General features: G+C 37.6%; 2 protein-coding genes across 6 annotated transcripts; both read right to left on the bottom strand.

The window, feature by feature from the left end:
• Positions 1-1,317: 1,317 nt before the first annotated feature.
• On the bottom strand, positions 1,318-4,421 carry LOC131537337 (gastrula zinc finger protein XlCGF8.2DB-like). 4 transcript variants are annotated; one of them, XR_009270250.1, is made up of 3 exons: positions 3,519-4,146; positions 3,068-3,248; positions 1,318-2,292 (listed from the first exon to the last, which is right to left on the bottom strand). XR_009270250.1 is itself a non-coding variant. In XM_058770697.1 (3 exons), the coding sequence occupies exons 2-3, from the start codon at positions 3,775-3,777 to the stop codon at positions 1,679-1,681; spliced, it is 873 nt and encodes a 290-aa protein (XP_058626680.1). In that variant the 5' UTR covers positions 3,778-3,850; positions 4,160-4,421; the 3' UTR covers positions 1,318-1,678. The 4 variants fall into 4 exon arrangements, 3 of the variants coding, with proteins under 3 accessions (XP_058626680.1, XP_058626679.1, XP_058626678.1); XM_058770697.1 differs by lacking the exon at positions 3,068-3,248 and adding an exon at positions 4,160-4,421 and having other exon boundaries at positions 3,519-3,850; XM_058770696.1 differs by lacking the exon at positions 3,068-3,248 and having other exon boundaries at positions 3,519-3,850; positions 3,943-4,128.
• Positions 4,422-5,498: 1,077 nt separating this feature from the next.
• On the bottom strand, positions 5,499-22,123 carry LOC131537319 (gastrula zinc finger protein XlCGF57.1-like). Of its 2 annotated transcripts, XM_058770654.1 has the most exons (3): positions 21,998-22,123; positions 21,582-21,913; positions 5,499-9,693 (listed from the first exon to the last, which is right to left on the bottom strand). In XM_058770654.1, exons 2-3 carry the CDS (start codon positions 21,838-21,840, stop codon positions 8,192-8,194), a joined length of 1,761 nt encoding a protein of 586 aa, XP_058626637.1. In that variant the 5' UTR covers positions 21,841-21,913; positions 21,998-22,123; the 3' UTR covers positions 5,499-8,191. The 2 variants fall into 2 exon arrangements, with proteins under 2 accessions (XP_058626637.1, XP_058626638.1); XM_058770655.1 differs by having other exon boundaries at positions 21,582-22,097.
• Positions 22,124-22,378: the final 255 nt, after the last annotated feature.

Here is a 22,378-nt window from a genome sequence, read left to right as displayed (position 1 = left end):
TTTTGCAATAAATACCTGTGACTGCACTTATATTTGCCTGTGTGTGTTTTATATTGTTCAGAAGGTTTAGGGTAGGGGTGGGTTAGGTGCTCCAGTGAGAGTATAAATTTATATACAAATATAACTGCGTCGGAGTCACTCTTTTTACGTGGTCCACGTCAATTGAGGCAGTGCTGGTGTTGAACCAGTGGATCCGTGCGTGGACCACGGCTGATGCCTGTCACTGATTTGCATTGGTGTCACTTCTGTGAGCCCATCACGGAATTTCCGGCGATTCCATGATACCACCACAGATTCGGAGTTAAGGGTCCGTGGTCATTACACGGAATTCTGTGAGATCAGGTTGGTTTGTACATAATAGTTATCTGGGGTTGCATGTATAATACTTTGACTTTTAGCTACGTGTAGTTCAATAGGCTATATACCCTGTTGCGATTCAGTTGTGAGACGATGTCCAGTAGGTGCAAGTCTTTCCTCTTTCACTTTCATCAGGCCTAAAACGAAATCATTAAAAAGATGAAAACCAACTGGAACATTTGGAAAATGAAGAATAAAATATTTGCTTGTACAGACGAAAACTATGCCAAAACTGTCTCTGTTCACACAGATCCATGAAAATGATTAAAAACACTTTCTGCAAGTATTATGCGGACAGGCCAGTATTGGCGACTTAACTTTGTAAAGAAACACTATGTGCCTATAGACTGAACACGTAATACACATGCGCATGATGTTACTGTTTTTACAAATGTTGATCCCTTTCACAATGCTGCAGTCTGCATGTGAAAAAAAAAAAAAATGCTAATAAACATATTTCCATTTCAAATTATTGTTATGTAGACTAAATGTACACCCTTTTAAGTATTGTGAAAATAATTGAGGTAAAATGTTTTTATTTGACCTTTGTTCACTCTGTTGCAGTAGTGTCTTGGGGAAACATCATAAATGTAGGAGTATTGTTGTCATAGCTCTACAAACATTTCCTCCATTGTAGGCGCTGGACACCCCTACATCCTGTCACTCATGTCGCCTGAAATCGCTGGCTCTCCATTGAAATGAATGGAGTGAACCCTGATGTGTTTGATTCATTGTTTTCAGCATGTTTTTTTGCACAATTAAATAGAATTAAAATTGCCAGCAAATAAAAGATTCTCAGCAGATGATGTGTTGTTTTATGGGACAAAATTGACCGGGCCATAGGTGCAACCCATTTGGGCCCCACATGGATGTGTTCACAGGCTGATTTCAACGGTAGGTAAAAGTTTACTGGGAAAAGTCTATTTTATAGAACACAGAAAAAGAATATGCACATTTGAATTTATAGAGTACTTTTATTTGTGTAGCAGTATGTTACATATAAACAGAACAAGAAACTAACTGTTCAGAGAGCTTGTACATATTACGTAGTTTTACAGTTTTGAGAGAAAAAGTTCACATCCTGAGAATTGAGCCAAAGGGACTCAAAGTAAGAGCAGTAATAGCTTTAAAACCTTAACAATATCCATCCTGACACGGCACACAATTTTTTTTTAACACTTTTAAAACCCATAGAAATATCCTGCCACAAAAAGGACAGACGTAAGGCTTTTAATTTGCATGAATTGTTATTTAGTGTGAATTATTGTGTGATGATCAAAACCTCATTTACATATCCATATTGAGAGCAGCTGAAATGCTTTTACCCAGCATGACTTAACATGTGAGTCTCAAGGTATCCTTTACGTGTGAAAGACTTTCCACACTGAGAGCAGCTGAAAGGCTTTTCTGAAGAGTGAGTTACCAAATGATTCTGAAGGTGTCCTTTCTGTGTAAAACTCTTTCCACACTCACAGCAGCTGAAAGACTTTACTCCAGTGTGAATTAACATGTGATTCCTCAGGATTCCTTTACATATGAAACTCTTTCCACACTGAGAGCAGGTAAAAGGCTTTTTTCCAGTATGAATTAACATGTGAGTGTTAAGGTATCTTTTACGTGTGAAACTCTTTCCACACTGAGAGCAGCTGAAAGGTTTTTCTGAAGAGTGAGTTACCAAATGATCCATAAGGTCTCCTTTCTGTGTAAAACTCTTTCCACAATGAGAGCAGGTAAAAGGCTTTATTCCAGCATGAATTAGCATGTGCTTCTTAAGGCTTCCTTTATATTTGTAAGTGTTTCCACACTGAGAGCAGCTGAAAGGCTTATTGACGTCTGTTATTTGAATGTTGCAATTCACTGATTTTTCTTTCTGATCCTTATGTTTCTCCTCCACTTCATTCAGATCTTGTCTTTCTTCTTTCACTGTCTTCAGGCCTAAAATGAAAACATTAAAGTGATGAAAATCAATTGGGACATTTGGAAAATAAAAGGGAAACATTTGTGTACAAACAAAACCGTTGTCAAAACTGTCCCTGTTCACACAGATCCATGAAAATGACTAAAACACTGCATTATGCTGCCAGGCCAGCAGTTGGCAATGTCACTTTGGAAAGAAACACTGCACATCTATTGGCTGAACATAATACATATGCACATGATGTATTGGGAATCTGCAGGTATCAGCAATTCAAATGTAATACTTTTAAAGGATGTACGAAATATAGAAAGGGAATCCTAAATATCGAATTGGGAGTGGGGGTTTATATGAATGCATTTCAGAGGAAGGGAAAGGCATTTCTGTCTTGAGAAAGGTTTAAATGACCTTTTCTTCTCATCTTTTCTCTGTATATTGCATGTATAAAAAAATGCAGTGCTGCTTTGCAGCGGTAACCAAGGAAATGCTATATTGCCTGTTCCATAAGCGCCACCTGCTGTCAGAGAATGAATTATGTAGCTTAAATTCACAAAGCTAACCTCAGACCATTCTGTTTTTGCTTCAGATTTTGAGATGATGATTTATGATTTACATCTGAAACTGGTCATGTATGCAGCATCTTTGTTTGGATCATGATTAAAATGCTGTGGTGGTCTCTAATTTTAAATGGCTACAGATAAAGCCTGTAACAGAGCAAATAAACATCTTGTTTAAAAGAAAGAAAGAAAGAAAATAAATATTTTAAAAATCGGTTATAAGAATCATCTTACTCACTTCTAAAGTATTAGCAAGAATTGACCAAGAGAGATCAAAGAATTCAGGATCAGGTTCAATCGATGAAGCTTTTAATCATCAGGATATTGCCAGACCTTCTGCTCAATTGGCGGTTGTGATGCTCCTTAATATGCTCCTAAATTTTTGATGGTGCAACTTCTTGAAGTTGGGAGCACCAATGCTACCAAGTAAAAAAAAGTTAATTTCGAGCCCTGGTAAAAGCAAATTCAGTCTCACACGCTCTGAGTTTAACACAGTTTTATGATTCCAAAAAGCAAAAATAAAGTCTAATAATTAAATCTTCTCTGTGTTGGTCCAGTCACATTTCCACAAGAACTTTGAAACATGGATTTAAGATTGTTTAATGACAGTTAAGGTTTTATTTTTACATTAAGGATCTGTGGATATACCTCAAATAGTCATTAATGATGAATGAAGAATAAACACCAACCTCCTTGTTCCTCATATTTTATTCTCCAGGGCTCTGGTTCCTCGTGTTTTGTTCTCCAGGTTTCTGGTTCTTCGTGTTTTATTCTCCAGGTTTCTGGTTCCTCGTGTTTTATTCTCCAGGTTTCTGGTTCCTCGTGTTTTGTTCTCCAGGTTTCTGGTTCTTCGTGTTTTATTCTCCAGGTTTCTGGTTCCTCGTGTTTTATTCTCCAGGTTTCTGGTTCACTCGTGTCCTCTTCACTCTCCTCTTTAACAAACACCATCTTCACAGCAGCAGATCTCAGCTCAGATGATACTCCTCCAGATATTCCTGCTTGCTTCAAAACTTAGTCACTACTGTGAGGATGAGAATATTACAGATATTTACTGACCTGATTCCAAAACTGTATTATTATATTTACAGAAACAACATTTCTATCTGTTTGTACCAAGCAAGCATCCCGACAAAACAACAGAAAGCACGGTAAAACTAATCTTCTTCCTCTGAGGTTTAACAAACATGTGTCTTAGCGCCACCCGCTGGACTGGAGCGTAGCGTGGAGGGAAAATGACTTGGTGCATCTAAAAGGTGCGCTGTTTTTTCCTTAAAAAAAAAAAAGCCGATCTGCACAAATAAATGAAAGTGATTTAAAATGATAGACTCACATGTAATTTGATCAGCCTCAACAGTCTTCGTGAGTGAGGATTAGAGAAAAACGAGCGAATAATTTGTGAAATATTTAATTGAAAATCACACAAGGTTGCAGCATGTAAATTAAAATAAATGAAAACACGTGACAATGATAAGATGTGGCCTAATTAAAAATAATAATATATAAATAATTTTTTTTTTTTTTAAAAGAGAGGTATCATTTTTAATTAGGGTATGTGTCTGTCTCGAAGGATATTTTGATATAGGATATTTTTGTGTATTTGTCCTTTCAAATTCAAAAAGTCACACCCACATAGCAATTGTTTTCTGGTCCAGCTCCGGTCCACACAACGTCCCATACTGCAACGACGGCCCTGGAGTGGCCTTAATCTGAACTAAAGACGGGGGCCACACATGGGCCAAGTCTCAGTCAGTTAATAACTTATAACTGGCCCTGAAGTGGGCCAGAACAGGTTTTATTATTGGTGTAGATTCTCAGAAATAAGCAAACCACATCAACACCAGCCTTTAACCAGAAACCCCAAAACTGAGCCAGACACACTCTCTCTGTTTAAATCTAGATTAAAGACACGTCTCTTTAGCCAAGAATTCATAATACATCATATAATCTTGTACTGCAGTTATATCTGCTGAAATGCACATTATTATTCTTTAGCTTGGGTTGAACAAATCATTTTTGCTTGGATGGAACAGCAGCTACGCTAATTATGTCTCTATTTGTTTCTCTGTTTCTGCCACGTAACTAGGAATTACAGAAGCTTCAGTCTGGATCCAACCAGATCATTAAATGATCCGAGACGACCAAACACCTGAGAAGAGATGATGCCAACCCCTCAGACAACATACAGAATTACCAAATTTTGCCATAAGTTAAATATATTAAGTTTCTACAATATAGAAATATATTGTAAAGCTGCTTTGCAATGGTTTGTATCATAAAAAGCACTATACCAGTGTTTCTCAACCCTGGTCCTGGGCGCCACTCAACACTGCATATTTTGTATGTCTCCCTAATCAAACTCATGAGCTCATTAGAAGAAACTCCAGGACCTGAAATAGGTGTGTCAGATTAGGGAGATACTCAAAATGTGCAGTGTTGGGGGGGCGCCCAGGACCAGGGTTGAGAAAAACAAATAAACTTGAATTGAATTCATCTAAAAGTTTTTTTTTCCAAATTTTGTGACCTGCCAAGGACCAAATATTTTTTTTTTTACTATGTCCTGATATGGAAAACCATGGAATTCAATAAGGTGTCCTACCTTTTTCACATGACTGTATAATATAGAAATAAATACAAGGCACTTCTTCAGTTCCACAAAAAAAAAAAAAAAAGAAAATTAATAAAAGGCTTTATTCACAACCTGGCTACTACAATAGAGACATTTAGAATGGTTAAAACATTGCACACTGATGCATTTTGGCCTTCAGCATCCCTCAGAATGTGTCTGGTACAACATGAGTCACAGGTGTAGATGTCACTACTGCACATGAACCCCTAATTAAGGTAAAAATTATGACATTGGATGAATGATTAAGCAAAGTCTCTAGCATGAGGTTCCTGTTCTCTTCATCATAACTCAAATGAGCCAGATTACAGAGACTCTCTCCCATTGTCTTTAATGGCTCATGAAGCCCCATCCCAAACTCTAGAATCTGGGGCAGGTAATGATACCCGAATACCTCAATTGCATTCTTTATTTAAGGATGTCACCCAGGTGAACACTGATTCTGTAAAACCATGGTGTTCAAACCTCTCCATGAAGTGCCCCCAGCATTGCACATTTTGTATGTCTCCCTATATCCGACACACCCACTTCAGGTCTTGCAGTCTCCACTAATGAGCTGATGAGTTGAATCAGGTGTGATCAATGAGGGAAACATAAAAAAATGTGTAGGGCTGGGGTACTCCAGGACAGGTTTGAGAATCACTGCTGTAAAAAATATAAACTACAATGAAACGTGGCTTTAGTTGAACTTTGATGACTGCAGCGTCACACAGCACATTCTCAATGAAGAAACCTGCTGAAGAGACGTCAAGTCTCCCTGATCTGTGTTTGAATTTCCAACAGTTTCATTGACTTCCATTTATATGTGAATGTGGGACACTGAAACATAAGCTCAAGCCAATTTCCCTGCATTCCTGCTCAATTTTACAGTGAAACTTCACATGCTCAATGTTTAGAGTGACCGCGGCTTAAACTACTGTAATTCTTGTGCTGACCACATTCACCGACCCTCTTAACACAGTAAGAAGAATAATCTACTATTAATTACAAGGTGAATTAAGGTATATGCAAATTTATAGCATAAAACTTCATTCAGATTTCAGAATGTGCACTTAATCATGTGTAATACATATGTGGAGGATCTCATCCATCTGATGTTCATCATGCTCATCTGATGTCCGCTACTGTTACAAGATATGTAACTTTAATACACATGGGAAATTCCCAATATTAAACAAATAACCACATTTACAAGCATAGGACATTTGCGTTCTAACCTCAAACATATCGTTTTCATAATCCTTGGAAGTCAAACTAAATCTAAAATAAAATTAGGTTAAGCAGACCTAAAGTACAATAGAGATCTAGCTTCTGGATTGCAAAAACGCATCAGTGACAAATGTCTCGATATTATCGCATATGAAAACATTTGGCAAGATACAGTTAGCTTGATAATATTTATGCACCAATAATAAATTATAAGTGTATTTTCTTAATTTACCAGCACCAAAAGTAGAACAGTTAACATTATCGATACTACGGTCTTTCGTAATTTAGCCCCAGGTCTCGTTTAATACTGGGTTCAGGTATCCATTCCTACTTACAAGAGAAGCAAAGAAGGATCAATTACAAAGCCACATGACAGTATATCTTGCATCTGCGTTTCCAAAATATATCTTAAGCAGAAGAATAACTCAAATCATTTTTAAAAACAACAATGAAGAACAGTTTAAAAAAAAAAAAATCTCAGTCTCTCTTAAAAGTGTTACAGTCTCTTCATCAGCTTCCTGATCATGAACAGTTTGTAAAAAGCTTCTACTTTCCTTCATGAAAGAGTCAGCAAACTACAAGTGATACACATGCGTTATAAGACAATTGAACATAATATGAAACTCATAAGAAAACACAATGATATCATTTATATCATTAACCAAATTATACACAATAATTTTGACATTGTTCTTTGGGGAGGATCTCCATCTTTGAGTTGAACTGAATCTCGCAGTTGAATCTGCTGGTTTTGAAGATGAAGTTGAAATTTATTCACTGTGGAAACTTTAGATAATGTTTCTTTGTCATGTCACGTGCAATGACTGGCTAGAACTGATTTATCCAGATGATATTCCATTATCATTAATGGATTAATGCATTATTGTTTCACATTTGGTGAGAAGACAGCATCAGATCTGAAAATGCCGGATCTGAAGATGATCTACGTTGGGCTCATCTACATGAAGGCAAAGCTTTCCCTATCCAATCTTTTTTTTTTTTTTCTCCTCATTCTTCCGTAAACACATCGTCGTCTCAAGAAATATCTGCGTACACACGAAACCACTGAAACCGACTTAAAATGATGTAGTATACATGTCAGACCAGTATGTGGCACTGTAATCCTGCCACAGAGATACACTAAGAACAGAGAAGAGGACTTGGATCATGTTCATAAACCTTGCGCACTACATACAAACCCAACATAACAAGAAAAGCTAGTAAAGTTGGTAAAGTTAATAGGCTCAGTAGCTTCTACAGCACAAACACAAGCATGTAGTCCACCATTGTTGTTGTTGTTGTTGCTGTTACGTGATGTAGCGGTGTCTGACTGGGGTCGAGACATAGGGCAATGACATCTTCGTTTCAAAAAATATATGGACTGATTGTGCACACAAAACGCAAAGGTGTCATTTTCAGATTTATCCAATATTTTTTTTTATTTTTAAAAAAATAGCAGTTTCATGCTCCTAAAGTGCTGGATCCATCTGGACGAAACGCCGATACAATACAAAATATTTACCTATACAGCTAAATGTGTGTACGTGTGTACGGGTCTTTATTGTGATTGTTTTTTGTATGTCTGTGTAGCGCAGATGAATGATTGAAACGCTTCCCACATTCAGTGCAGTGATACGGTTTCTCTCCAGTGTGGATCCTCTCGTGTGTTTTCAGATTTGAAGACTGATTGAATCTTTTATCACAGTGTGAACACTTGTAAGGTTTCTCTCTAGTGTGGATCCTCTCATGTGTTTTCAGATTTGTTGACTTATTGAATCTCTTGTTGCAGTGTGAACACTTGTAAGGTTTCATTCCAAGGTGGATCCCCTCATGTTTTTTTAGGTCTCCTGACCTATTGAATCTCTTGTTGCAGAGTGAACACTTATAAGGTTTCTCTCCAGTGTGAATGCTCATGTGTTCTTTAACATGTACTGATTGTGTGAAACTCTTCCCGCATTGATCACATGTGTATGGTTTCTCTCCAGCATGGAGTCTCATGTGACCATCAAGACTATATTTGCATTTCAAACTCTTTCCACATAGATTACAGGTGTACAGTTTCTCTCCTGTATGAACTCTCATGTGTGTCATAAGGCTTCCTTTTAATGCAAAATTCTTCCCACACTGATCACATGTGTGCAGTTTCTCTCCAGTGTGGACTACCTTGTGTTTCTTCAGGTGTCCTAACTGAGTGAACCTCTTGTCACAGTGTGAACACTTATAAGGTTTCTCTCCAGTGTGGATGTTCATGTGTACCTTAAGGTTTGCTAAGTGTGCAAAACTCTTTCCACATTCATTACATATGAACAGTTTCTCTCCTGTATGAACTCTCATGTGTGTCATAAGGTTTCCTCTTTGTGTGAAACTCTTCTCGCACTGATCACATGTGTGCGGTTTCTCACCAGTGTGGATTACCTTGTGTTTCTTCAGGCCTCCTGACCGAGTGAATCTCTTGTCACAGTGTGAACACTTATAAGGTTTCTCTCCAGTGTGGATGTTCATGTGTACCTTAAGGTTTTCTAAGTGTGCAAAACTCCTTCCACATTCATTACATATGAACAGTTTCTCTCCTGTATGAACTCTCATATGTGTCATAATGCTTCCTTTTTGTGCGAAACTCTTCCCGCACTGATCACATGTGTACGGTTTCTCTCCAGTGTGGACTAACTTGTGTTTCTTCAGGTCTCCTGACCGACTGAATCTCTTGTCACAGTGTGAACACTTGTACTGTTTCTCTCCAGTGTGGATGTTCATGTGTACCTTAAGGCTTAACGACTGTGTGAAACTCTTCCCACACTGATCACAAGTGAACGGTTTCTCTCCAGTGTGAACTCTCATGTGAACATCAAGATTATATTTGCTTGTCAAACTCTTTCCACACTGAGTGCAGGTGAAAGACTTCTTAGCTCTTCTTTTCTGTAAATCTTTCTGTTCGGTTTGAGAGCAACTCAAATGTTTTTCTCCAGTTTTGATATGATTTTTCTCCTCAACTTCACTCAATTCTTGGTTCTCCTCACTTTCTTCAATAAACTCTAAAATAAAAGTAAAAACAGTTAATTGGTTAGTGACTTTAAAACAAATGTGAAAGTACATAAAAGTGAACCCTTGTGTAACAGTGTAAAGACAATTTCTATACAAAATTGTGTTCCTTTTGATGAAATTTTATAAAATCATACTTCCCTGAAACTTCATGAATGAGGTACACTGATCTTTAAAATACAGGTGCTGGTCATATAATTAGAATATCATCAAAAAGTTGATTTATTTCACTAATTCCATTCAAAAAGTGAAACTTGTATATTATATTCATTCATTACACACAGACTGATATACTTCAAATGTTTATTTCTTTTAATTTTGATGATTAGAGCTTACAGTAGTGCTGGGCGGTATACCGGTTCATACCGAATACCGGTGTTTATTTTTCTTATGATATGAATTTTTAAAATACCGCAATACCGGTGTTATTTAAATAACGTTCGGAACGCAACACACTGTTTGAGAGGGGTCTCTTTTCACTATTGCATTGTGGCAAGAACACAGCTGTATGTGTTACTAAGCGTGTTCTGAAGCTGTAGAACTAGTAGAATGTGATGACACAGAAGAACTCATCCACAATATCCACCGCGCGCCGCCACCAGCTCCCGCGTCTCACACACACGAGCATGACTTTAGCACTATATTTAGCAACTTTCAAACCCTTTTAGCGGCTTTTTTTCCATAGAATATACAAACTGACAAACCTAGCAAATGTTTTGGATAAACCTTAGCTATGGTTCAGTTGGAAGATGTCGCCAGTGCTGCCCCGCGAGCGCGAGATCAGACTCCCAGCGCAGCGTCGCGTCTCTCTGCGTCTGTTCTGTGCAGCGAGCGGCAGAGAAGCACCGCATTCATTTGGCCGTACCGCGACTGTTTGGAATTACAAATATGAGCATATTTCGTCTGTTAATATTATGCACTTTTTTGTTTTAGTTTACTCAGACGCAGGCAGACAAAAAAGTAATATAGCCAAAACCACCGCATAGCCACTCTTTGTATAACGTTAGATGCATGTTGATTTTATCAGACGATGTCGCGATTATAAATGAAAATGACTCCTGGTTAACATGTATTAATGGGTCGTGTTTAGTCACTATTTAGTGTGGAATTTTTCTACAATATTCGCTCATAATGACAGTAAAATAGGGCATTCTAAGTCAATCTACTGCAGTTTTTCCTTCCTCAATCAGTAGAAAATGTAGTTAACACCCGATCATGCATGAAAAAAATAAATACCATCATATACCGTGAAACCGGTATAATATTGAAAAATACCGTGATATACATTTTTGGTCATACCGCCCAGCACTAGCTTACAGCTCATGAAAGTCAAAAATCAGTATCTCAAAATATTAGAATATTACTTAAGACCAATACAAAGAAAGGATTTTTAGAAATCTTGGCCAACTGAAAAGTATGAAAATGAAAAGTATGAGCATGTACAGCACTCAATACTTAGTTGGGGCTCCTTTTGCCTGAATTACTGCAGCAATGCGGCGTGGCATGGAGTCGATCAGTCTGTGGCACTGCTCAGGTGTTATGAGAGCCCAGGTTGCTCTGATAGTGGCCTTCAGCTCATCTGCATTGTTGGGTCTGTTGTCTCTCATCTTCCTTTTTACAATACCCCATAGATTCTCTATGGGGTTCAGGTCAGGCGAGTTTGCTGGCCAATCAAGCACAGTAACACTATGGTCATTGAACCAGCTTCTGGTACCTTTGGCAGTGTGGGCAGGTGCCAAGTCCTGCTGGAAAATGAAATCAGCATCTCCATAAAGCTTGTCAACAGAAGGAAGCATGAAGTGCTGTAAAATTTCCTGGTAGATGGCTGCGTTGACTGTGGACTTCAGAAAACACAGTGGACCAACACCAGCAGATGACATGGCAGCCCAAATCATCACTGACTGTGGAAAATTCACACTGGACTTCAAGCAACATGGATTCTGTGCCTCTCCACTCTTCCTTCAGACTCTGGGACCTTGATTTCCAAATGAAATGTAAAATTTACTTTCATCTGAAAAGAGGACTTTGGACCACTGAGCAACAGTCCAGTTCTTTTTCTCCACAGCCCAGGTAAGATGCTTCTGACGTTGTCTCTGGTTCAGAAGTGGCTTGGTAGCCCTTTTCCTGAAGACGTCTGAGCGTGGTGACTCTTGATGCACTGACTCCAGCTTCAGTTCTCTCCTTGTGAAGCTCTCCCAAGTGTTTGAATTGGCTTTGCTTGACTGTATTCTCAAGCTTGCGGTCATCCCTGTTGCTTGTGCACCTTTTCCTACCCAAATTCTTCCTTCCAGTCAACTTTGCATTTAATATGCTTTGATACAGCACTCTGTAAACAGCCACACCTTTCAGTAATGACCCTCTGTGACTTACCCTCTTTGTGGAGGGTGTCAATGTTCGTCTTCTGGATCATTGCCAAGTCAGCAGTCTTCTCCATTATTGTGGTTTCAAAGAACAAGAGATACCCAGAATTTATACTGTAGAGATGGTCATTTATTCAAACTCAAATGTAAATATTCTAATATTTTGAGATACTGATTTTTGACTTTCATGAGCTGTAAGCTCTAATCATCAAAATTAAAAGAAATAAAAATTTGAAATATATCAGTCTGTGTGTAATGAATGAATATAATATACAAGTTTCACTTTTTGAATGGAATTAGTGAAATAAATCAACTTTTTGATGATATTCTAATTATATGACCAGCACCTGTATAATTTTTGAAACATTATAGACACAAATCCCATGTTCCTATAAGGAACTAAAAATTCTCTAACACATTTTGTTGAAAAAAGTGTCCCTTATTATTTGCTGCTTCATCTATATTATTCAACAGCTCTAAAGATTCTATTACAACAAACTAGGGGTGGGCGATATTAAAAAAATGGTGGATATTTAAGCCAAAGTGGACAAAGATAAAAATCTTTGTCATTAAAAATATGAACAAAGATACACATTACAAATACACATAATATACAAATTAAACAAACAGTGCTTTATTTTCAGGTACAATAGGCATATTTAGCAGGAGCATTCAAGAAACTGAATGAACAAATATAAAAATAAAACACTATATAGATTGATTCCTTGATTAAAGCAGCTGATGTGTTATTTTTTTTCTGTCAAGAGTAGAAAATTATTATTATTTTTTTTAACATTAAAGAATAAAAATTCTGTCATCTGTCTGTCGATTCTGTCATTGTGTTTTATATTAATACCATCATTAGTTTTAAACCTGAATAAGTTTCTTTCTTCTGCTGAACATAAATGCTATTTTGAAGAATGTGCGTAACCAAACAGTTGCTGGTCCACAGTGACTTCCATAGTATTTTTTTTCTTCCTTCCATCAAATTCAATGTGGACCAGCAACTGTTTGGTTGAGCCTGTCCTCCAACAAAAAACGACCCTATAGGTCGTTTGTGCAAGCCCTTATTACGACCTATATTTACGTTTTAAAGTTAAGCGCCCTCTAGCACGCGTAAAAATAATGACAGTCTCGTGTTGCGTCTGTCGTCATGAAATGACGTATGACTGTCATTACCAATCAAAATGCGTGTTTATTTAAATGCAATATGTGGACTTTTACACCGATCTCACAGTATTCGTACATATTTTACTAGGTGGCTAATTAAATGCGAATGACCACACCTAACCCTACCCCTAAACCTACCCCTTACAGGAATCATGCAAAATCATGATTTGTAGTGCACATTTTATGAGCGCGTGCGTTCTCTGGGATCGAACCCATGATCGCATGATCACGTAATTACATATCGTCGTATAACGCAATGCTCTACCAACCGAGCTAAACGAAACCCGAACTATGACGCAGATAAAAGAATACAAAATATTAATATGAAAATGTCCTGTTGCCGATAGGGGCGCAATTGTAGCATACGCTCTGATGGGTCGTATTTCAGGGATTTGGACAAACGACCTATACGGGCGTATTGGTTGGAGGACAGGTTGGTTTGGTTACCCACATTCTTCAAAATATCTTCTTTTGTGTTCAGCACAAGAAAGAAACTCATTCAGGTTTGGGACAACATGTGAGTGAGTAAATAATGACAGAAATTAATTTTAGGGCGAACTATCCCTTTAATGACAGTCAGACAGCATGTTTACTTCTGTCCATTTAGGACCTGCACACATCTAATATACAGGCACGCATCCATTTGTCTGAACTGTTTACCTTCATTTTAGACATAACCAACTGAGTCTATACATAAACCTTGTGTGTTTTGACAGTATTAACGCAAAAGATAACTTAGTTCAGTAATCAGGCGCTGTTAGACAGGCCTTGTAGTGCGCGCTTCAGGTGTACAGGCTCAGAAAAAGCGCACGTCAGACCAGCGCGTGAATGAAACGTTTAACCGGCAAGGCTTTAAAACACACGCAAATAATGTACTTTTGTGATTGAGAATAAGTGCAGTGTCCCGTGAGAGTAACTCTACCACCGAGTTAACACTAATGTAAATGTATGTGGCGTTGTACAGTATATTGATATGGAGGTAGGGTTGCAAAATTCCGGGAATTTTCAAGGCTGGAAACTTTCCATGGGAATTAACGGGAATTAACTGGGAATTTGCTAAATTGCAGGTTAGCCTATAACAGGGTACTTAAATATAATTAAAAAAAAATATCTTGCTGCATAATTTTGGTTAAAACAACCAGATTTAATGCAATTTTCAGTTGAATTTCTACCCTGCATATTCCTCAAATCACATGCACACAGCACTGCAAGGCTATTGAGGCCACACCTCCACATGCACCGATAATTTCTTGAATCCTGCACACAAAATAATTTAAAAAATGTCCATCTCAGTGAGTAGTTATGTAAATTACATAAAAGCATGTTTAAAACTTTCTTGTGTTGTGTGTAAGCTATTGTGCACCAAAATTACCATTGTATAAATAAATACACTGGATGAGCAGACATTTAGGTGAGATAATTAAAAAAAAAAAAAAAACACACTAAGACCATCCCCCACACACAAAGACACAATCCCCTTTAGTCACTTAAGGGGGGAATTCCCCCATTTTCCAGGCTCTGAATATCACAAGAAAATTTAAGCCACAGATCTGCATTTGAACCCGAAGACTACATCAATCAAGTATGTTTTGATATTATTTGGGTAAATATATTTGATCTATAGTATTAAAGTTAAACTAGAAAATACAAAACTGTTTATACAGTACCTAGCTAGCCAGTAAATTAGATATGCTAAATGTAAGCTAGTTAGCACTATTTCATTGACAATTTATGAGGCTAGATATCATTTGCTAGATAGCTCAAGCTGTGATGCTTTTCTTCTACCTTTGCTAACCAGTTTTCTGTTATCGTACAGAAGTACAGTACTGGTAAAAAGTTTGGAGACATTACTATTTATAATTTTTGAAGGAAGTCTCCGATGCTCATCAAGCCTGCATTTACTTGATCAAAAACAGATCAAAACAGTAATATTGTGAAATATTACTACAATTTGAAAATGTTTTTCTGTTTTAATATACTTTAAAGTATAACGTAGTTCTGTGATGCAAAGCTGAATTGTCATCAGCCATTACTCCAATCTTCAATGTCCTGATCCTTCAGAAATCATTATAATATGCTGATTTATTATCAAGTTTGGAAACAGTTGTCAGTAATTTTTTTATTTTTTTAAACTTTTATTCAGCAAGGATGTTAAATTGATAAGTGATAGTAAAGACTTATCTTGTTAGAAAAGATTTCTATTTTGAATAAATTCTGTTTTTTTTACTATTTATTCATCAATGAATCCAGAAAAAGGATCACAGGTTCCAAAAAATTATTAAGCAACACAAATGTTTCCAAACACTGATAATAAATCACCATGTTAAAATGATTTCTGAAGGATCATGTAATACTGAAAACAGGAGTGATGAAAATTCAGCTTTGCATTACAGAAATAAATTATATTTTAAAGTATATTAAAAGAGAAAACCATTATTTTAAATTGTAATAATATTTCACAATTTTACTGTTTTTTTTTTCCTGCAATTTTGATCATATAAATGCAGATTTGAATGATGAGCATAAGGGACTTCTTTTAAAAACATTGAAAATTGTAATGTGTCCGAATTTTGATTGGTACTGTATATACTAGGTTATAGTTTGTTTTAGCAAGCATGCTGATTGAGAAGTATTTATTCATCTAGCCCATTTCTGTTCATTTGAATCAATTGTAAAATGTTTATTAAAATTTATATATCTGTGCATTCCAAAAGTGTTTTTACAATCTTTTTTTAAATCTTATTCTACAGAACAATACCACGCACACCATCTCATGTGTGGATACATTTCATCTCAGCCAATGTGGAAGGAAAGGCTGTGTACAGTTGCAAATACTGTGCAAAGACTTATGTTAAGAATGCCACAAAAATGCAGCAGCATATAGCCAAGTGCCCAAAGTTTTCCCAATGTTCAAAACAAGCAACTCCAGACAAAAGTTCATCTGCTTCCATTCGATGTGAAAATGATACAGATTCAGACACCCTCTCGTCAGCTCCTGGTCACTCTGGAATTAGAGGATTTTTTGATTGGATAACTGTAGCCAGAGAGATGCTGATGAATGTTTTGCTCGAGCAATGTATGCAACTGGCTCACCTCTGATGCTCACAGCCAATGTCTATTGGAAGAGATTCTTGAATGTTCTTCGCCCCGCATACACACCTCCCACCAGACATGCTTTATCTACTCATTTACCGGATAGAGAGTTCAACAGAGTGCAAGGAAAGGTCAAGCTAACCATTGACAAAGCAGACTGCATTTCCATCATCTATGATTGGTGGTCAAATGTCTGGGGACAAGGAATTATCAACTACATTGTCACCACCCCTCAACCAGTATTCTATAAGAGCACAGACACAAAGGACAACAGACACCTACATCGCTGATGAGCTGAAAGCAGTCATCAGCGATCTTGGACCTGAGACGGTTTTTGCACTTTTAACTGACAATGCTGCAAACATGAAGGTTGCTTGGGCACATGTGGAAGAGACCTACCCTCACATAACAACAATTGGCTGTGCTGCCCATGCTCTTAATCTTCTCCTCAAGGACATCATGGCACTGAATACAATGAACACACTGTACAAGACAGCAAAGCAAGTAGTGAAATATGTGAAGGGCAAACAGGTAACTTCAGCAATCTTCCTCTCTAAGCAAAAATAAAAAAACAAGAGCACCACACTGAAGCTCCCCAGCATCACTCAATGGGGTGGGGTTGTCATCATGTACGACAGTCTGCTAGAGGGGAAGGAGTCTTTGCAAGAGATAGCCATATCCCAGACTGCAGCCATTGAAAGTGTCATCAAGAGAATCCTGTTAGATGATGTGTTCTGGGAAAGAGTGACTAGCAGCCTGAGAATCCTCAAACCAATAGCAGCAGCTGTTGCCAAGGTAGAAGGTGATACTGCCATCTTGTCAGATGTTAAATGTCTGTTTGCTGAGCTCAAAGAAGGAATACAAACTGTCCTGCCCACCTCCCTGCTGCTGCAAGCAGAGGAAACTGCAGTGGTCAAATCACTGGAGAAGCACCAAGAGTTCTGCACAAAATCAATACATGCAGCAGCATACATGCTGGACCCAAAGTATGAGAAAAGCATACTCTCTGTTGAAGAGATCAGCAGTGCTTACGCCGTTATTACTGTCATGTCTCACCATCTGGGTCTTGATGAAGGCAAAGTTCTTGGCAGTCTAGCAAAGTACCGTACCAAGCAAGGCCTTTGGGAATGGGATGGGATATGGCAATCGTGCCAGCACATATCTGCATCTACCTGGTGGAAAGGACTTTGTGGATCTGAGGCCCTTGCACCTGTAGCCTCTATCATCCTTCAAATCCCACCAACATCAGCCGCCTCGGAGCGCAACTGGTCACTGTTTGGAAACACACACACAAAGGTTCGCAACAGGCTCACGAATGCAAGAGTTGAGAAACTGGTGGCCATCCGGGCAAACCTACGGCTCTTTGAGCCTGACACAGAGCCATCCTCGACAAGACCTGGTCAGTGACAACGAAGATGAAGACGAGTCAGATGTTGAGGAAGCAGACACGGAGGATGTTGAGGTCCAGGAAGAAGTCATTGAGACCTGAATAGATTAATAGATTGGAAAAATACAGAAACCAGAGACTTAAGAAGCTTGAGAGAAAATGCTTTCATTTCAATTTTGAATGGGACTTTTTTTGAAAGGGGAAGGGTGGGGAATGCGTTCATTTTACAGCAAACATAAGGGAATGTGTTTTTTAAAATTCAACGTTTATGCTTTTGTGTTGCTCAATGAAAGAATTAAAGTTCTACTTGCAATTAAATCAAAGTCAAATGTCATTTTTAATATGTATTAGTTTGTTTGCATGTCAGCTTATGAACAAATTGTTTATAGTTAAGTATGTATATACAGTTTATATGAATTCCTCCAAATTTATAAATAATTCAAATAAATTCCCATAAATTCCCGTAAAGTTTCCAACTTGTAATATTTCCAAAATCCCCGAGACGAAGTTCCCATGGAAATTTACCGGAAATTTTCCGCCCCTTTGGAACCCTATATGGAGGCGCCAGAACTGCAACTGATAGAATGTGCGCTGTAGCACGATACAACGATATTTCTCCAAAAGCAGATCATGGAGACATTTTTATAGTACACGATCAAAAATAGTCATATCGCACACCCCTACAATAAACTAAATCTAAAACTGCTTGAAAGTTTATAACTGTCAGTATAATTAACTAGGGATGCATCGATCCGATACTCCATATCGGTATCGGCTCCAATACGGTCATTTTCTGCGGATCGCGTATAGATCAGAAGAGACCGATCCAAATCCGATATTGTGCGTATACTATTCTGTTATTGTTGAGCCCCACAAAAGGCACAAAAACATTATAAAGCACCATAAAGTTTTCGTGCACTATATTTCAAGTGTTCTGAAGCTGTTCCATAATTTAAGCTGAGGTACAGATGAATATTTAAATCGTTAAAATTCAAGTTCAGGTAAACTCTTCTCTCAGCTGCGTCTGTCTGTCACGTTCGGTTACTAGAGTCAAACTCTCTTCAAGTGCGTACAGTAATTGAGGTTTAAAACTGTTAATAGAAAAGGCTTAATTAACTAATGCACAGATTTAATACACTACGCATCAATATCTTTTCCCTTTGTACTTTTTCTGTGTGGACTCAGAGGGCTACGCAGCCTGCGCACTGTGACTCCATGCTGCTTCAAGCGCATCATTCTGCGCTCGGGATGTGCATAAACGCTTTGTGCTGCTCTGTATTGGAGCCTTTCGTACTATAATACTTTTGCGCAATGAAAGATTATTAATAGTCTTTCTTGTTCTGTCCTGTCTATCATATGTTGCTGCCTTCATTACTGTGCTATAGATTTAAAAGAAATGTTTTTAATTTATAGTATATTATATATAAATTTACTTGTTTTTTCATGAATGTATTTTACAACAATACAAAGAGCAATGTGTACCATTTTACCAGATTTAGTCCTACATTTATTCACTTTTATTTGTAAATAAAAAGGTTTCACTAGGTTTTATAAAATTATTGTGCAGTTTTCTAGAGTATCTTTTGCTGCTAAATTATCCACTAACCTAGTTTATAATAGTATTTTTATCATAGATTATGATTATACAATATATATATATATATATTTTTTTTTTTTGTGTGTTTTTTTTTTACACAAAAGAGTGACGATCAGGTCAACACACAGAAGAACAGAAATTCTACATCGATTTAAAAAAAAAAAAAAAAAACTGCGCTGGTATTGGATTGGATCGGTATCGGCAGATACTCAGAATTTTCGGGATCGGATCGGTTCTGAAAAAATGGTATCGTTGCATCCCTAGTTTTCTGTGAACCGAATGATTTTCACATGATTTCAGCCTCCAACTATCATGAAAATACAATAATCGACATAAAACAATTATTGCACCCCATTCCGCCCCCTTTCCAGCAGTGCACGTTCACTCCTCCACAATAGTCCAATTTCACGTGCAAATCAGTAAAATCATCTGACGGGAATTTTGCAAGATGGGACGTGCTTGATTTATTGAAGCGTATCAGATTTATTGAGGTTTTAAAACCACGAAAGACAGCTTGCACTGTTCCTCAGGAGGATTTCTATGCCTGCACTTTACACGGACATATAAAGTCATCTTTTTGTTTAAGGTGTGCACCTTAATGGGCAAATACATGCAAAAATGTGTCAAAATGCGTCGCTTTGTGATTATTCACATAAACCCTCGTCGGTTATGTAATAAATGAACATTAAGTGTTGAGAATTAAAATACATGTGTAAGATCCGTGTGGCTCTTACAGTGACCCGTAAAGTGACTGCCGACTTGGGTTGGGCTGATAGACGATGCCCCACCCCCCATATCCCCCGCAATCCGGCCGCATCCCGATACCGTGTTTGGAAAGAAAATTACATGTACTACGGAACCCCTAAAGGGAATAAATACAAAATGGGAGGAAAATACATATTTCAATACTTTCTCTTGCAGTTATATCATTGGGTAATTATACTGTATTGTATATAATTGCGGGCATCAGGTAGCCGCTATTATGCCTGGCATTGATACTGCTTTTGAATGCACGATCACTTTTTAGTTTCACTTTTGAGATTTGCGATTGCGCGCGAGTTACCACACATTTTACAAGATTAGATGTTTGTCAGTGGTGCTGAGGATCTGCAAACCATTCGCCATCGTCCTCAGTCATCTCTCCTTACTCTGTTTATGTGGTAAGTGAAATTTTATGTACTGTAATGTAACAGACAACCGTTAGCAATCGTAAAGTGTTTCCCGTGTGTTTCTGAATATGGATTCACGCTTTGGGCACACCCCTAACTCCCCCCGCCCCCACACCCCGATGTCATCGTCCATCACGACGTTTCACTGTAGACGTCGTCCGATGCCAATTTTGTAGACGTCGCCCAACCCTACTGTCGACTGTATGCTTAAAGGGATAGTTCACCCAAAAATGAAAATTCTGTCATCATTTACTCACCCTCAAGTAGTTCCAAACCTGTATGAATGTCTTTGTTCTGCTGAACACAAAGGACGATATTCTGAAGAATGTGGGAAACGGAGCAGTTCTGGGCACCATTGACTTCCATAGTATTTTTTTTTTTCCTACTATGGAAGTCAATGGTGCCCCAAAACAGCCTGGTTACAAACTTTCTTCAAAATATCTTCCTTTGTTGTTCGGCAGAACAAAGAAATTCATACAGGTTTGGAACTACTTGAGGGTGCGTAAATTATGAGAGAATTTTCATTTTTGGGTGAACCATCCCTTTAATATTAATCAAACAACAAAAAACTAATTCAAAATCACTAACTGCTCTTGACTGAGGGGAAAAAAGTAAGTTTAATTCTTACAGTGAAGACTATGGTGTTTTTATTTTACATTTGATTATTCATTTCTGTAATAGGCTGTTAACTGAATACTTTAGATTTGCAAAAAAAAAAAAAAAAAAAAGTTTTTTTTAAATTTTATCTTTTTATTCTATTGTATTTGTCCTTTGCTTTTATTATTACTGACTGTTTAATTATTTTCAACAACTTTGTTTGTTTACCAATATTAGTTACCCTAGTACTCTGCTGTGGTATTGAGAATCGTGAAATTTTGCTGCTCTCTAAAATATAGATGTCATGTCAACCTCATAGAAAATATATTTTTGATATATCACTATCTTTGCATAATCACTCATACAAAGTTTTAGACATATGGTTCACTCATAATCGTGTTAAATAATCGTGATTACAATATTGACCAAAATAATTGTGCTTATGATTTTTGCCATAATCGAGCAGTCCTAGCAAAAACGCTAGTATAGATGAAGAATAAACACCAACCTCCTTGTTGCTCATGTTTTATTCTCCAGGTTTCTGGTTCCTCGTGTTTTATTCTGCAGGGCTCTGGTTCCTCGTGTTTTATTCTGCAGGGCTCTGGTTCCTCGTGTTTTATTCTGCAGGGCTCTGGTTCCTCGTGTTTTATTCTCCAGGGTTCTGGTTCCTCGTGTTTTATTCTCCAGGGTTCTGGTTCCTCATGTTTTATTCTGCAGGTTTCTGGTTCACTCGTGTTCTCCTCACTCTCCTCTTTAACAAACACCATCTTCACAGCAGCAGATCTCAGTTCAGATGATACTCCTCCGGATATTCCTGCTTGCTTCAAAACTTAGTCACGACTGTGAGGATCAGAATATTACAGGTATTTACTGACCTGATTCAAAAAAATGTATTTTTCTACTTACAGAAACAACATTTCTAACCTTTTAGCATCCCGACAAAACAACAGAGAGCGGGGTGAATCTGAACTTCTTCCTCCGAGGTTTAATGGCGTTTGGCAAACAAACGTATGTATCTTAGCGCCACCCGCTGGACTGGAGTGAAGCGGCGAGAGGAGGGAAAATAATACGGGGAAAATTGATATAACAGTCATTCTTGAGACATGGGACAAAACATGTCCAGCAATTGTAACTCCAATTAGGTTTAAAAATAAAAAAATATTTTCAATTGTAAATGTTATGGGGATTAATAATAGAATGTGATAACACAATCATCTCCTTCAATTTAATCTGATCATTATTATGTGAAATCTATGACACTTATTGTCTTCTCACTGCGTCTAAAACAGTGTGTCTACAGAGAAG

This window comes from Onychostoma macrolepis, chromosome 03 (assembly GCF_012432095.1).
Source record: "Onychostoma macrolepis isolate SWU-2019 chromosome 03, ASM1243209v1, whole genome shotgun sequence".
NCBI classification, from domain to species: Eukaryota; Metazoa; Chordata; class Actinopteri; order Cypriniformes; family Cyprinidae; genus Onychostoma; species Onychostoma macrolepis.
The sequence above is the reverse complement of the archived record's forward strand: the minus strand, read 5'-3'. Positions and strand labels throughout refer to the sequence as shown.